This window comes from Mytilus edulis, chromosome 1, assembly GCF_963676685.1.
Source record: "Mytilus edulis chromosome 1, xbMytEdul2.2, whole genome shotgun sequence".
In the NCBI taxonomy this organism is placed as follows: domain Eukaryota; kingdom Metazoa; phylum Mollusca; class Bivalvia; order Mytilida; family Mytilidae; genus Mytilus; species Mytilus edulis.
This window is the reverse complement of record NC_092344.1, coordinates 110707703-110723761: the sequence shown is the minus strand read 5'-3', so window position 1 is coordinate 110723761 and position 16059 is coordinate 110707703. Positions and strand designations below refer to the sequence as shown.

At 32.0% G+C, this 16059-nt stretch overlaps 2 protein-coding genes across 14 annotated transcripts in view; one reads left to right on the top strand and one right to left on the bottom strand.

Annotated features, from left to right (window-relative positions):
• The window catches only part of LOC139518030 (transportin-1-like), a 46873-nt gene extending 45908 nt beyond the window's left edge, over nt 1-965 (bottom strand). For 8 of the 13 annotated variants that reach the window (XR_011663285.1, XR_011663287.1, XM_071309675.1 and 5 more), the window contains exon 1: nt 807-965. Coding sequence is in view for 8 of the 13 variants with exons in the window: in XM_071309675.1 (XP_071165776.1) it covers nt 807-923 (117 nt within the window). In the remaining 5 variants the exon portion in view is untranslated. The remainder of the gene's footprint in view (nt 1-806) is intronic. The other 5 variants (XR_011663286.1, XR_011663291.1, XM_071309691.1 and 2 more) reach the window with 3 other exon arrangements.
• A 13-nt stretch (nt 966-978) lies between these two features.
• LOC139518088 (uncharacterized) lies at nt 979-12505 on the top strand. The gene is made up of 9 exons (XM_071309756.1): nt 979-1119; nt 2431-3811; nt 4741-4926; nt 5554-5700; nt 6140-6244; nt 7174-7262; nt 8028-8098; nt 10383-10753; nt 11155-12505. Exons 2-9 carry the CDS (start codon nt 2449-2451, stop codon nt 11289-11291), a joined length of 2469 nt encoding a protein of 822 aa, XP_071165857.1. The 5' UTR covers nt 979-1119; nt 2431-2448; the 3' UTR covers nt 11292-12505.
• Nucleotides 12506-16059: the final 3554 nt, after the last annotated feature.

The following is a 16059-nucleotide window of genomic DNA, read 5'->3' as shown; positions in this document are numbered from 1 at the left end:
AAAACTAATATCTTATATAATCATTATTGTACATGTTATACACATGCTCGATATCTATGCCTCTTTGTTGTTTGTTCACTAGAATGACAATTGGTAAAATATGGCTTCAAAACACGACAATTAATTAGCTGCAATATACACTTCATATTAAACAGAGCAAAAGATTTTTTTTTGGGAGATTATATGATATGGATGCATAAAAAATTATAAAATCATACACAAAAGACTTAGTTTGTTATATATACATGAATTGCATAAACATTATTTTTCAAGTCACTCGTTTCATTTGACTTAAATCTTTATATTTCAAACTCCCATAGAACATAAAGAAAAGAAGACTTTTATTTCAAAAGTCGAGCCGAGAAGTGACAAAGGAATTTTACTACTTGTGAGTCGGACTGTTAACAATGCCAGATATACAGGTTTGTCCTGTTGACAAATATTTATTTTTCTAACTTTTTTATTTAATTCTATATTATATCTTTTTGTTTTCATGGTTTAAATATAAAATGTTCTGCCTAAAGGCAAAGACTGAAGAGACATAATTTGAACAGTACGAGTCTATGACACATATTTTATTTTTTGAAGTATCCAGAAAGGGACAAAATAAATCATGTTGTTTATGATCTTTACATTTTTTATATTAAAGATGATTTTAAGTACTGAAATAATGTCAAAATGGAAATAATTAGTTGATATAACGGGTGGCAAATAAATGTAAACGCGATACACGTGCTTCCATATAGACATTGTTTCCGATTTTTACAACTTCTGGGAATATGTTTTCAATAAATTCTAAAGGATACTTGTTGAACGTTTCTCTGAGTGGCATTATCTGGTGACTGAGATTCTTTCAGCAGCTGCAATATCTGTTGGAGACCATTATCCTCTGGCTGCCACGCCATTTTGGTTTGAAGTCCCATGGATGAATTTGCGCTGTTCACTCGTGTGCTTCCGTAAATAAATTATTTCCTTTCCGAACGTATACGGAAATTAACGACTCTATGACGCCAAAATGGTGGATGCAGGTGCTTGGTAAACAAAAAACAAAAATGTAACGAGAAATACGAGAAATAAAAGTACTTTAGTTTCAACGTATCTGATTACTTAATGAAATAGGTATATCTATAGAAATTTCAATTAATTGTATAATTGGTTCTGTGATACAGTTGTATTAGGCAAGGATAACTCTCAACTGTAATTTGTACAGTAAAGACATCCAAACAAATTTTTTTTTATCTGAGAATAATTAGCCAGTATAATTAGCCTACAGGCTGATTCAACATTACATTCACAATATTTCAATATTATTAAATTACAGTCAGCTATAACACTGAGGCATATGACCGCACTTTTAAATAGCAGTCTACCAGTCATTATAAAAATCACCATAAAGTATATTAATGATTGTTTTTTATTGACAACATCTGTATAACTTGTATTTCTTTTATATGCAACCTAATTTTTGTTTGTGTTCTTTTTTTATTTGTTCATAAACATTGATAATGTGTTAACTGTCAATATTTATAGTTTTTTTCCCCTCTCTGTGAATACCACTGTCACTCTAATATAAGAATCCGGGTCCGTCCGCCCTGATTCTGGTTCGCCCTAGTTTCTGTACGCCCTAATACCTGTTTGCCCCGAGTCCGTTCGCCCTGATTTTATTTTTTAGTATAGTGTTGCGTTGTTTGTATATAATTGAATGTGTTGCAGTCAGTCTACAATTTCGCCGAATATTTACGATGTTTCATGTTAACTTGTCTAAAGCTAGCTGCTATACTAGGTTATAAGTTTCAGTACATTTCAGGACTACAAGATATTGTGACTTCAAGGTATTGAGGACTAAGTTTGTATCTGTATGTAATTACGCTACTAGGAAATATAAGTTGACTTTCTGTTAATTTCAGCAATCAAAATTCAATCAACAGTAATTAAAAGCAAGGATTTGTATACTATACACATACAAATCCTTGTTAAAAGTAATTATAAAATAAAGTGTAAGAATGCAGCCAAGAATTTTTATTTAATTAATTAATATAAATTTGGCAAATATTCTGTATTTAACTTTTAATAGATATGTACATACATATTAATATATATATATTTCGTCCATTGATGTAACATATATATACATCTCATAAATGAATATAGGGCGAACGATCCCAGGGCGAACAGACTATCAGGGCGAACAAACTCAGTGCGAACGAACCTAGGGTGAACATGTAATCAGGGCGAACGATCCCGATACCCTAATATAATTATAATCAATTTAACTATTGTCAGTTTATTGTCTTAATTTTGTATGCCATAACCATTTAATGTAAATGTGTTTGTGCTAATAAATATTGTTTATATATTGGTTATTAATAATTAAATTACTTGCTGTCTCTTTATGCCCTCTAGTCTGATATCGGTTATTTATATTTTTAGAAAGATACAGAAAAGAAAATGACTTCTAAAAAGATTGTAAGGAAGAAAGAGTTTGAACCTTTGTTGTTTGAGACAAATTTAACCTTTCATCCAGAAGATAAAAATGCATCTAGGTCGATTCATTTCCCAGATGAAGATGACATTATGGATGATTTTGAAGAGGAAATTTTGGAAATAGAGGAGAAAAAGAGGAGACAGGTTTCCTTACTTTGGCAGGATCTTCTTTTACTGACATTTGATTTTCTGCAAATTTTTGCCTTACTACAAAGCATGGCATTAAGGTGGACTTGGTCAGGGAGCTGGATAGCAAAGTCATACTTCTTCTTCATATTCAACCTTGATATCTGGGAGTTCATCAAGGTCTACAAAGATGCTTATGTCAGTACACAGAGTTACTACACTCCTAGCGCCACTGTACCAATGAGTTTTTCTACATTTGCCCTGGCTGGAGGGGGATGTGTACTTTTTTTGATTGGTATATTTGTTGCTGTCTACCTTACATTATGGGTTAGGAAAGATCGTCAGTTTCTAAACAAGACAGCATGGATGAGAAGGATATATTTGATATTTGTCCAGCTTCTTACTTTACCTATTGGTGTCAGCGTTGGACATATATTTCATTGTAATGAAGACAAGAATGTGGATGTTATGAATGACATTGGTTGTTTCCAAGGAGGTCACTGGGGTTACCTTGTGTTTGGTATATTTTTTTACATTGTTTTATTTTTGGTTGTTCCAATCTACATAATATACAGGTCAAGAACTGAAGCAATGGGATCATGTTCTAAACACCATGAGGCATACTTACTTTTAAAGGAGACAGAATATAAGATTGGTTTGAACAAAGTTTGGATGCACAGTGATATTTACTTTTTCTCTTCATTTCGTTACTGGGGTATTTACTACAGAGCAATTATGCAGCTTGTAAAGTTGTCACTTGTTATTGTTTTTATAGCAGGATTTCACAACGTTAAGGGGCAGGCAACAGCTGTCACAATCCTACTGTTTTTATATGCCCTGTTATTTGTCATTGTAAGACCATTCAGGTTAATATGTTTTAACATATTGTTGATAATGACTTTCTTAAGTCTTGGAGCAGCAGGAATTATTGGAACATTAGAAACATCGTATAATGCCTATACTTTAGACAATCCATGGCTTCTTCCCCAATACAGCCGATGGTTGATAATGGTTACTATTCTGGTATGGCTTCTTACTTGGTTGTGTGTTACTATGTACCTGATTGTTAACCAGTGTCTATACCGCTGTCACTGTAAACATATACCAATATGGCCAACATTTTCAACATCCACTGATGGACAACTGAGTCATGAATCAAGGAAGTTTCTGAAAATGTTTTTACATGCAAAAATACTACTGAGTAAGTACATATCTTTTGTGTTAAGAAACATCTCATCTCTGTTGATATAAAAAAAAAAATTATGGCAATATCTGATAAAAGTAGGGCATTATGTTTTCTAGTCTGTCCATCTGTCTATTTAAAATGGGTTAAACAAATTTGGTTAAATAAAGTGTTCTAAGAGGTTATTGTCACATTGATCTGAAATGTAGAACGCTGTTCGTCACAATGTTAAAGAGAGAGGGGTGAAATACTAATGAGACACTTGAACTCGTAAGTCGAAAGCTTACTCAGAATGCTATGGCAAAAAAAAAAACACCCAAAGAAAAAACAGTACAATACACAACATAGAAATAACTTATTTTGAATATGCCTTATTAGAGTTTTGAGACAAATTTTCCCAGTTCACTGAATGGTAACGTAAATATGATAGGGCAAGTTAGGCATAGTGTCCTATATGGACACATATTCTTGTGTTTTAAATAATTGATTGGTGGGAATGAATTTCCAAAAGCTTTGATAAATTTTCATGTTAAAATATTTTAATCTCATAATGCAATGTACATGTATTATCCTACCTTACTTTCAATGACTTTTGTACTATTGAAGATAGCAGAAATTTTTTTCAATTTGTAAAATTATAATTCATTTACACATGTGAACTGACAAAGACACCAGAATATAATTACCAGTTTATGGTAAACAGAAACTAGAGTGGAGTGATCAAGAATATTTTCCATATATAACAACTGAACAATTTTTAAAGCCTTAGGGCAATTTAGCACTTGACATATTGCATAGGAACTTGTTTTTGCAGACTGCCTTTTTTTTTGGTTAATGTTTTGTCATTTGGTTACTGTCTTCTCAACAATCTACCCTATTTCTATATTAGTAATATTAATACTTAATAAATTATTTAATTACTGAAGAATGAATTGTTTTATTTACAGAGAAGATGTATGACTATCCTGTAATGTTTGCTCCTGTCCACACCCTCTCTAAACAGATACAGATATTGAATGCTTATGTCAGGGAGGCAGAATACCTAGGTGATGCTCTACATGGAACCATGTTAGATTTACTAGATGAGATCATAGAAGTCCATTCCAACATGTGTCAGAAATCTTTGTTTGCAGGTTGGTACCGGTAACCTGAAACATTTTCTTAATGGAGGTTCATCTTACATTATACAATATCTTGACATATCCTTAACTGATGCTGATCTGATATTTAATAGAGCCAACTTGGTTTTAAATCAGACTGGTGTTTGCTGCTTCCTGCATCAATTGTTTAGTTTGGAGTCAATACTTTGGGAAACTTGTCACAATGTAAACTGCAACCTTCTGAGATTGGACTTTCAATAATTTCACTTAGCATATTAGTGTAGTGCAAAATAAAATATATATATCCATATCCCTTTGAAATATTCTCATTCTATATATCTGAATCAAGATTTCTTGATAAAGGTTCATCTTTCAAAAGACTTTCATTCACTCATTCAGAAAAAATATGATGTTTTTTTAAACATGTAACCTTTTTTTTAAAGAACACTGCAAGAAATTGTTTAGATTTTTTTGGTAGCAGAGAAACCCATCCAAACGATAGACATACTTATTAAAGTGAAAGATTCTTAAAATTACAATTCTAAATCAAACGTTTATTTTTTTTCAAACTTCCTATGTGTTACCATTAAAGACTAATTCACTAAAGGAAATTCAATGAAGAACATTTTGTAATACAGAAATGATCTTCTTTCTTTTCAGAAAGCGTTAAAGATTCCATTCGACATACAGCAAAACAATTCCTGACTGTGATGCCAGCATTTGCTAAGAGATTAGCACAGAGAGATTATGACTTTATCTTGATAAATCCAATGAAAAGAAGAATGCTATTAAAAATGTATTGCATGGGTAAGGTTGTTTGAAGTTAATATTTTTTGTCCTTCAAATATTTCCGTGAAAAAAACACATCAAGAAATTATGGATACTGGCCATAGGAGTTATTTGTTTCACTTTTGGAAACTTGTCTTATTTAGGAATGTTACCTTGTAAGTTAAAAATTTATTTTGTGTATTTTCCTCTCTATTAATTGATATTTGTATTTTTTTTGTCTATTGAGTGTATATTAATAATCATTAATCATCATGCCCAAGAAAGATATTGAAGTGATAATATTGAATCTAAGGATCTTTTTTTGCACAGTTTAAATGTACTGGTAGTAGATGATTCAGAAAAGAATTTATTTTAGGTATAACTAAATAAAATCCATTCAACATTTTTTTCTTCACATTTTTTTATGTTTATTGCATTCTGAGAAATAATTATATTGTTCCCAAATGACAATTTGTAGGGATATTTCTAAATGGTAGAAGTGAAAGAGTTGCTAAACAGAAAGTACTTACCAAACCAGAGTTACAGAGGATCTGGAATGAACCATCTATGTTAGAATTTCAAGGTACAATTAGAAAAAATACTCCAAATATGCTCAAGGAAGGAGGTTACATTAGATTACCACTTTTTTTTCTGTCTATCCGTATCTCTTCAAACATCTGTTGAAATTTTTATAGCAACTACAAGTCATAACTTCTTTATATATGATTCATCTTATTATACCAAGCACTTTACTATCAAAATAACAAAAAGGTGAAACAAATGTCTGTGTCATTATTGTTTATTATTGGCGAAGTAAGCAGTAGTGCCTGAAGAAAACCACTGACCTTCAGTTGGATAATTGACAATGACCTTCAGTTGGATAATTGACAATCTTAGTCATTTGAGATTGGAGTCTAACGCATCTGCCACATGCAATATTTGAAATCACAACCTCAGTGTTGACAGGCTAATGCTACAGTAGTTTGACCACTTAGGCCTTCGTCCATAGGGCCCCTCCTTTAAACAACCAGAAAATTCAACACTGTATAATTGGCTATAAAAGGCCTCGGCATGAAAAATGTGAAACAATTCAATCGAGAAAACAATTAAGATAAAAACAAATATAACAGAAATGAACCAACAGCAATCACTGAACTAAAATAGGTTACAGACTTGGGACTGACACATAAAGAATGTGGTGAGGTTAAACCTGTTAGTGAGCGCTCAACCATCCCTTAACCTTAGAACAATGGTGTACCATTACAAGATAAACGATAAAAAAGTAGTAATTAGCTCAACTCCAATGATAGGTTGGAGGCACAAATACAAAAAAATATTAAACATAAAGCACAGAATAAAGAGAACTCACAGTTACTGTAAGCTAGTTTAACGCCAAATACTACATGTACTGATAAATTAATCATGTTCTTCCACACTATTACTTTTTTTAAACTATATGTTAACACATAACCTTTAAATTTGTGTAAATATTTAAATGTATATTTTTAACAGAAGAAGACGGTTATTATGAAGATCTGTACCCTGATCCTGTGGATATGTCTGATTCTGATAGTGTTGACTTGTCAGTCTCAGAATTTGAGGTAATTTAGTTATTATGAAGATCTGTACCAGTATCCTGTAGATATGTTGCTCTTGGATAGTGTTGACTAAGATGTAAGAAGATTTGGCATGAGTGCCAATGAGATAACTCTCCATCCAATTCACAATTTGTAAAAGTAAACCAATATAGGTCAAAATCAGGCCTTCAACACAGAGCCTAGGCTCACACAAAACAGCAAGTTATAATTGGCCACAAATATTACTTTAGTGTAAAACAATTCAAACAGGAAAACCAAAGGGCTAATATATATAAACACTTATGAACCACATCAACAAATGACAACCAATGAACATCAGATTCCTGACTTAGGACAGGTGCTCGTCTCAGAACAAGAGGTAATTTAGATATTATGCTAATGAACTACAAGTAAGAGCTTCTTGAAATTTGTTATCAGGCTTCATGTGAGCATGCTTTATCATGTGATGCTTTTACATTATTTGCTCTTCAACTAAATATATACTGGTAAACTGATATATTCTTGCATATATACTAGTAATAACCATGTTATATATTTTTGTCACATTTTTCTCAGCCTCTACAAACCAGAATACCCTGCATTTTGATTAACATTTATGTAAGCATGTTATACCATAGTTAGTTTTGACATCTAATGCTAATCTTCCTATTGAACGCATACTTTTTGAAGTGGGGGCATCATTTAGTGAGTAATTTCTTACAGTTCACTTGTTTCCCTTTATTATGAGATGTATAGAATATTTAAAAAATAACAAAACATATTTTTTAGGAAGAAGATGATTTTATGGATATGCTTGGTCAGATGCATGAAATCGAGGAGATAAATCTGAACAATGCAAGGTATGAGGTTAAACTCTATATATCTTGAACAAACAGCTATTGAAAGGATAGGATACAATAAAAGATTTATTTTGCTCTGTTTTTTTTAACTGAAATGTGTACTTCATCAAGTTTTAAAAACATCCCATGACAGTAATTACCAACATGGTTATATTTTATGTTTCTTGGTTTGTATTTTTTATACGACCGCAAAAATTGAAAATTTTTTGGTCGTATATTGGAATCACGTTGGCTGCGTCATCTTCGTCATCGTCGTCGTCGTCATCCGAATACTTTTAGTTTTCGCACTCTAACTTTAGTAAAAGTGAATAGAAATCTATGAAATTTTGACACAAGGTTTATGACCACAAAAGGAAGGTTGGGATTGATTTTGGGAATTTTGGTCCCAACATTTTAGGAATTAGGGGCCAAAAGGGCCCAAATAAGCATTTTCTTGGTTTTTGCACTATGACTTTAGTTTAAGTAAATAGAAATCTATGAAATTTTGACACAAGGTCTATGACCACAAAAGGAAGGTTGGGATTGTTTTTCTGAGTTTGGGTTCCAACAGTTTAGGAATTAGGGGCCAAAAAAGGGCCCAAATAAGCATTTTTCTTGGTTTTCGCACAATAACTTTAGTATAAGTGAATAGAAATCAATGATATTTAAACACAAGGTTTATAACCACAAAAGGAAGGTTGTGATTGATTTTGGGAGTTGAGGTCCCAACAGTTTAGGAATTGGGGCCCAAAAAGGGGCCCAAATAAGCATTTTTCTTGGTTTTCGCACCATAACTTTAGTATAAGAAATAGAAATCTATGACATTTTAACACAAGGTTTATGACCATAAAAGGAAGGTTGGTATTGATTTTGGGAGTTTTGGTCCCAACAGTTTAGGAATTAGGGGCCCAAAGGGTCCAAAATTAAACTTTGTTTGATTTCATAAAAAATTGAATAATTAGGGTTCTTTGATATGCCGAATCTATCTGTGTATGTAGATTCTTAATTTTTGGTCCCGTTTTAAATTTGGTCTACATTAAGGTCCAAAGGGTCCAAAATTACACTTAGTTTGATTTTAACAAAAATTGAATTTTTGGGTTCTTTGATATGCTGAATCTAAACATGTACTTAGATTTTTGATTATGGGCCCAGTTTTCAAGTTGGTCCAGATCAGGACCCAAAATTATTATATTAAGTATTGTGCAATAGCAAGAAAGTTTCAATTGCACAGTATTCAGCAATAGCAAGAAATCTTCAATTGCACAGTATTGTGCAATAGCAAGAAATTCTCCTTTGCACAGTATTGCACAATAGCAAGAAATCTCCAATTGCAAAGTATTGTGCAATAGCAAGTATTTTCAATTGCACAGTATTGTGCAATAGCAAGAAATATATAATTGCACAATATTGCGCAATAGCAAGAAATTTTCAAATTTATTTTGAGTTATCTTTCTTTGTCCAGAACAGTAGTTGAATCAACTTAAATCATTGTTTTATACAATATACAATGTATATTCACTTTTACTACCAACTGATAAATTAAAACAATCTTTACTATTCAGTGATAACAAGCACTTTTTTACATTTTGATATTTTATGATGTATTTAAATGAGTAGTTATTGTTGCAAACTCCATTAGAAATTTGAATTGAGATCAGTTTTGGAATAAGGGAAAGGGGGATGTGAAAAAAAAATTGCTGGGGGGGGGGGGGGGGGGTCAATTTTTTTTCTCATTTCAGATTTCATAAATAAAAAGATAATTTCTTCAAACATATTTTTGAAAGGATTAATATTCAACAGCATAGTGAATTGCTCAAAGGCAAAACAAAAATTTTAAGTTCATTAGACCACATTCATTCTGTGTCAGAAACCAAGCGGCGTCAACTATTTAATCACAATCCAAATTTAGAGCTGAATCCAGCTGGAATGTTGTGTCCATACTTGCCCCAACCGTTCAGGGTTCAACCTCTGCGGTCGTATAAAGCTGTGCCCTGCGGAGCATATGGTTAAAATTTAGAGGGCTATACTAATGATAAATGATCATATAATTCTTACAATATTGTAGAAGTGTGCACAGTTTACAAGTTCTTAACATTTAAAAATCATGAACTGAATTTTATGTTTAGACAACATGAAGTTCCTGGTATGGCTCTTGTGTTTTAACGATATATAATCAATTACTTAATAAAAGTCTATAATTGTTTGCAGTAGAATTTCAAATGTTTGTTACTATTTCTTATAAATACAGTTGCTAGACATGTTTACCTGGTTGTATTTAAAAACTGGTAAATATTATATATTTCAGAATAGTTACAGAGAAGGCAAGACAAAAGAGTGCAGGTACACCTAGAAGTCAGTCTTCTTCTTCAGTAAGACCACCGTCTTCTTCCAGTCAAAGGCATTCTGCAACATCAGTAAGGCCATCATCTTCTGCAAGTCAAAGGCAAGTAACTCCTGTGCCACCTTATGCAAGGCCTGGCTCAGCTGGTTCCCTACAGCAGACTGGTTCTCGTCCAAGTTCATCACAGTTGAGACCAGGATCAGGAACATCTGGCAGAGGTGCTATCAATGCTGGGTTTGAAGACGAAAAAGTTTCACTTCCTGGATCTATTGACCAAAATGATGATAAGCCAGGGAAAGATAACCCAACATTTACAGTTGTTGATGAAGAGAATGGTATGTAATTATTTCTTTTAATAGATTACTTTAGAACCCAAAGCTTCTATTAAAGTTCATTTGAAAATAAGTCTGTATGAAACAAACAAAAGCTTTCTTCATGTAAATAATATAATTTTGAGATTATACATGTATTTTATAAACTAACCATTTTCCATGGTTATGAGTGCAATGATCCATTGGCTTTGTTACCAATATAGTAAGTCCCATGATCTAATTGACTTTTGAATTATGATTTTGTCATGGTCATATATTTCAGTGCGTCAACTGTTCTTTACCTTTCTAAAGATGTTTATTTTTTTTTGTGAATTTCAAAAGCAATAAACAAAACCAGTCATATGACTCTGGTTGTGATGAAGTAATGTTAATGTTTTATTATTTATATATTTTGTAATTTTAAGATGATAAAGGAAGTCAACTAGATATTGTAAAATCTGCTGGAGAAGTCCTTGACATGAACCAAGGGACACCAGAAAAAGGAAAGAAGAAAAACAGGAAAAAGAAGAAGAAACATCCTGGACCAGATTCAGAGGCTTAAATGACATGTTATTTTTCTTGTTATTGAATATTTGAGTGGCTGGTCCACATTTTATTTTTATATTATTTATACTTATATATTTGTATTGAAAAGTTATAGATAACTTTATTGTATTATAAGCAGCAATGTGATAATTAGTTTTCCGTCCACAATTTTATTATCTTTCATATGATCAAAGTTATAGGTCATATGTAAAATTTAGTAAATTATTTCTACTTTATTTATTATTGGCCATTATTATTACTGTTTATTTTATTAAATTTAAAAATCATTCAGTTACCAAACAAAATAGATAAAGGCAGATGATTTCCCTAACTTTACACACAAACCTTTCCCAGTAAACAGTCTATAAACATGGCTGTATTACCTTATAAAATATTTCAGATGAATTTATATCATTTACAAAAAAAATACAGTGGATTGAATTTTTTTTATTCTTTTCTGTCAATTTGGATTTCTATGTAATGAATGGTTTATATAATATAATGTAATCATAACTGAATTTGGACTATTATTTACAAAGAGATTTTAATCATTTTTTAGTGTTATTAATTCTTCTTTATAGGAAATCTTTAGTTTTAACATGTAAATGACCCACTTGTTTTTACAAGCACAGACTCAGTAGTAAATTTAACACATCACATCATTGACAAAAAAAATTATACTCACAACAGTGAGACATTGTCTAGGTGAAATTAAATAATAATTATCTTCCTATTAAGAGTGGAATGTTACATGTATTGATACTAATCTTATATTTCTAATTTTCAAGATTATTTTCAAATCTTAAATAAAAAATATGATAGTTTTATTGCCATTGATTATGTTTTGATTTTTTCACATAAATTGATCACAGAAAAGATCAACTTTAAAAAAGCACATATGTTGAATAAGATTTAAAGTTCTTAAAGTTGTTGATCTATTAATTTATCCTTTACTCCAAATGGAACGAGAACATACAAAATACAGTTATTCAAAGACATATGAATGAAAAACATTTAGCTTAATGTTTTATAGTTATTGTTTGCAAAAGAGAAATAGTTAAAATGAATATACCAGATAAAGCATTTTTTAATTCAAAGTTTTACCTACAAAGTTATGTCAATGTCAAGTGATCATGTTTTAATCAAACAAGTTGTTACACTACTATGCAATAACATTCTAAAATATGCATCAATGTACACTTTTCATAATAAAAGTTCTTCAAGTTTCAATTGTGTTTTGTTTGAATTTCATGTCCTCCATATTTATACAACAGACTAATTATCTAAAGAAAGTTAATGACTCCAAATGCGCTAAGTTTGTATCCATGCTGGGTGTGTATCTTTCCATATTTTATGAGTTATTTTTATATGACCGCAAAAAAATTTTGGGGATAGTATAATGGTATGAGGTCATCGTTGTCTGGGTCGTCCAAAGACACATTTGGTGAAATGATATATTTGTTATTTTCGTGGGATTTTGTCTGATGCTTGGTCCGTTTCTGTGTGTGTTACATTTTAGTGTTGTGTCGTTGTTCTCCTCTTATATTTAATGCCTTTCCCTCGGTTTTAGTTTGTTACCCCGATTTTGTTTTTGTCCATGGATTTATGAGTTTTGAACAGGGGTATACTACTGTTGCCTTTATTTGGATTTCGGACAATAACTTTAGTGTACATAAATGGAACTCTTTGAAATTAAGTAAGACGGTTCAATACTACAAAATGAAGGTTGGGGATGATGGTCCCTATGGTTAAGAAATTAGGGGTCCAAAAGGGCCCAGAAACAAGCATTTTCTACTTCCAGGATAATAACTTGTGTATAAGTGTTTCCATCTTCGCTAGCCAAGGGTTACCATCCACTCGGAGAGTGTGGGAGTGAATTGTAAGCCTTGGCTAGCCAAGATGAAGTATTTCAATTGCTCTGAAATTGTACCACAATGTTAAATACCACAAGTAAAAGGTTTGAATTCATTTTGGGGTCTACGGTGTCACACAACAGTTTAGGAATAAAGGGCCCAAAAACAAGCATTTTTGTAGTTTCAGGGCAATAACTTGTGTGTAAGTGTATGAAGCTCTCTGACATTGTACCACAAAGTTCCATATCACAAAAGGAAGGCTGGGATTGAGTTTGGGGGTAATTGCCCCAATCATGCAGGAATTGGGGCTATAAAAGCGCCAAACCCAAGCGTTTTTCTATTATCCAGACAATAACTTGTTGTTAAGTGTATGGATCTCTCTGCCATTGTACAACAAGGTTCCATACTACAAAGGAAAGGCTGGGATTGAGTGTTGGGGTAGTTGCTTCAAGGGGGGATATAAAAAGTTTGGGGGGTTTTAATTTTTTTAAGGGGTTAAACTTTTTTTTCTTCAAGTTTTTGAAACGTTTCAAGAAGAAATCTTTAATTGCACAGTGTTACCTAATAGATTTGTAAGACCTTGACATTTGTTTTGTGTCAGAAACCTATATTATGAAAAAAAATTGATCACAATCCAAATTCAGACAGTATCAAGCTTAAATATTGTGTCCAAATTTGCCCCAACTGTTCAGGGTTCAACCTCTGCGGTCGTATCAGGCTGCCCTTAGCAAAGCATTTTATTGACATAACTTGTCATATGTGCACTTCTTCACATTTTCTCTTTCAGTTTGTAAGTTTTTTTTATTTTTTACATTTTATTCTTGACATATGTAGCAGAATGCTAGACAGGAATGTTTTTATTGCAGTGACAATGACATTAGCTTTTTGAATATCTGATTATAACAAGAAATCTCTGTATTACTGAAAAAAACACCAGGGCCAGGGATTTTGATATAACCAACTTGACATAACAATCACTAAATTATATCATCAGTACAAGGACATCATTGGTAAATATGAATCAATGTGCAGACATCTTATACGAACAGGAATTTCACAAGAAATCTTTTATGGTAATATTCTATACAAAGCACTTACATGTCCATTGTTGCATTAAAACAAAATAATTTCCTTTGTAATACATAAATCAAGTACTAATTATTTTTTTTATTTTTGAATTGTTTTGATCATTTAAGAGGATGAAAAATAGCATTCTAGACGCCTTAGAGGTTCAAGGATATTTATTTCATGTAAGTCATGTACTACATTTGTACTTTAACACTTAAGATTTTTATGTCTAGACATTTAAAGGTTTTAAAATGGCTCCACATAGATTATCAACTAAAGACATCTAGAGGATTTTAATGGAATTTTAACACTTTCTTGTAAGACATGCTGGCAGCCATTACTGCATTTAACATTGACATTTGACAGATATTAGCTCTGATCTACTTTTAAATTACTAAACATAGGTAATCTGATCAAGACAGAAACACCATTAAAAATTTATTTTCTGCTGGAGTCGTTGTAATTTCTCAATTTCTGAGCACATTACTTCTTGTGTTTTTCTAATTTTATTTTTAGAATACTTCCTATTTGTTGACCATTATTATATTGCATTCATTTAATCAAGGATTTCTTGCAGTAAGAAGCTACAATCCTTGATTTTATAGTTTGTAGGTATGGGAAGGTTTACAATATCACTGGTTTATACACATAGATTATTTGGGGACTTGTATATAAATTGGTCCTTTTTTCGGATGGAAGACTTTTTGATATATTGTGATTTACTGTGTGAACTGTTTGTTCCAAGTGGGTAATCATGTCGTTGTCAAGCAGAATTATTAAATGAATTTGAAAGGGTCACACTATTCAACAATATTTACTGATGACGTCTTTGATTTCTGCCCTTGCACTCATTACAGACTAATATAATGCAACACTCGCTAGAATGTGTCCATAGTACACGAATGCCCAACTCCCACTATCTTTTTCTAGGTTTCGAAATAATAAAATTCATAAAGACCAATTACTCTAATATACAGATCTTGTCTTACTGATAATTTTTGCAAACACACATACCCAAAGCTACTACATTGTCGCTGGACAAACAAAATCTCAACAGGTTCCTAGGTCCAAACACTCACAACTGCCAACTGATAAAAATTTCTCGAGGATATGTACATTTACACACTTAATTATCTACTATGTGATGACAAACAGTTGCAGTATATTTATGCCAAAATTCTACGTTCAAAGGGGCATAACTTCTAGAAAAAAACACATTGAATCATAATTTCCTACTGATATGGACATCTACTTACTATGTCCTTTGGCATCTATAAAGATTCATGGAATGCTGTTGTGGTTTCAGAAAAGATGCATTTAAAGACTTGCAGCAGTATTTTTTTAGGCAAAAATTTGAACTTAGTTAGAGAATGGAAACCAATTTCCAGGATGTTTGGGACAGTAGAGACGGACAGACGGGTAACACTTAATGCCTCCTCTGCCACAGCAGGGGCATAAAAATTTAAAAAATATATTAAAATTTATCATTAAATTGCAATAACCACATTACAGGCTGATTTAATCAGATGGTCATTACAATTCTGCTCATGTTAGATTTTTTTCCATCTGTAGCTGTAACAGTTTCCAAAATAGACAAATATTGATCTTTAGCCCTAGTTCCTATTTTTTAGCCAAGTCAGCCATGTTGATTAGCAGGCAAGATCATTAGACCTTTTTAATCCGGGTACCAGATGATTGTGGCATTTGGTTTAATTTGGCTCAGTTGTTCAGAGATTTTTGTAAATGTTCGCTGACAATGAATGGATGCAAATGCAATGAATGTTGTCTGCTCTATGGTCAGGTTGTTGTCTCTTTGACACGTTCCCCATTTCCGTTCTCAATTTTAAAGAATAAGTGACAAGT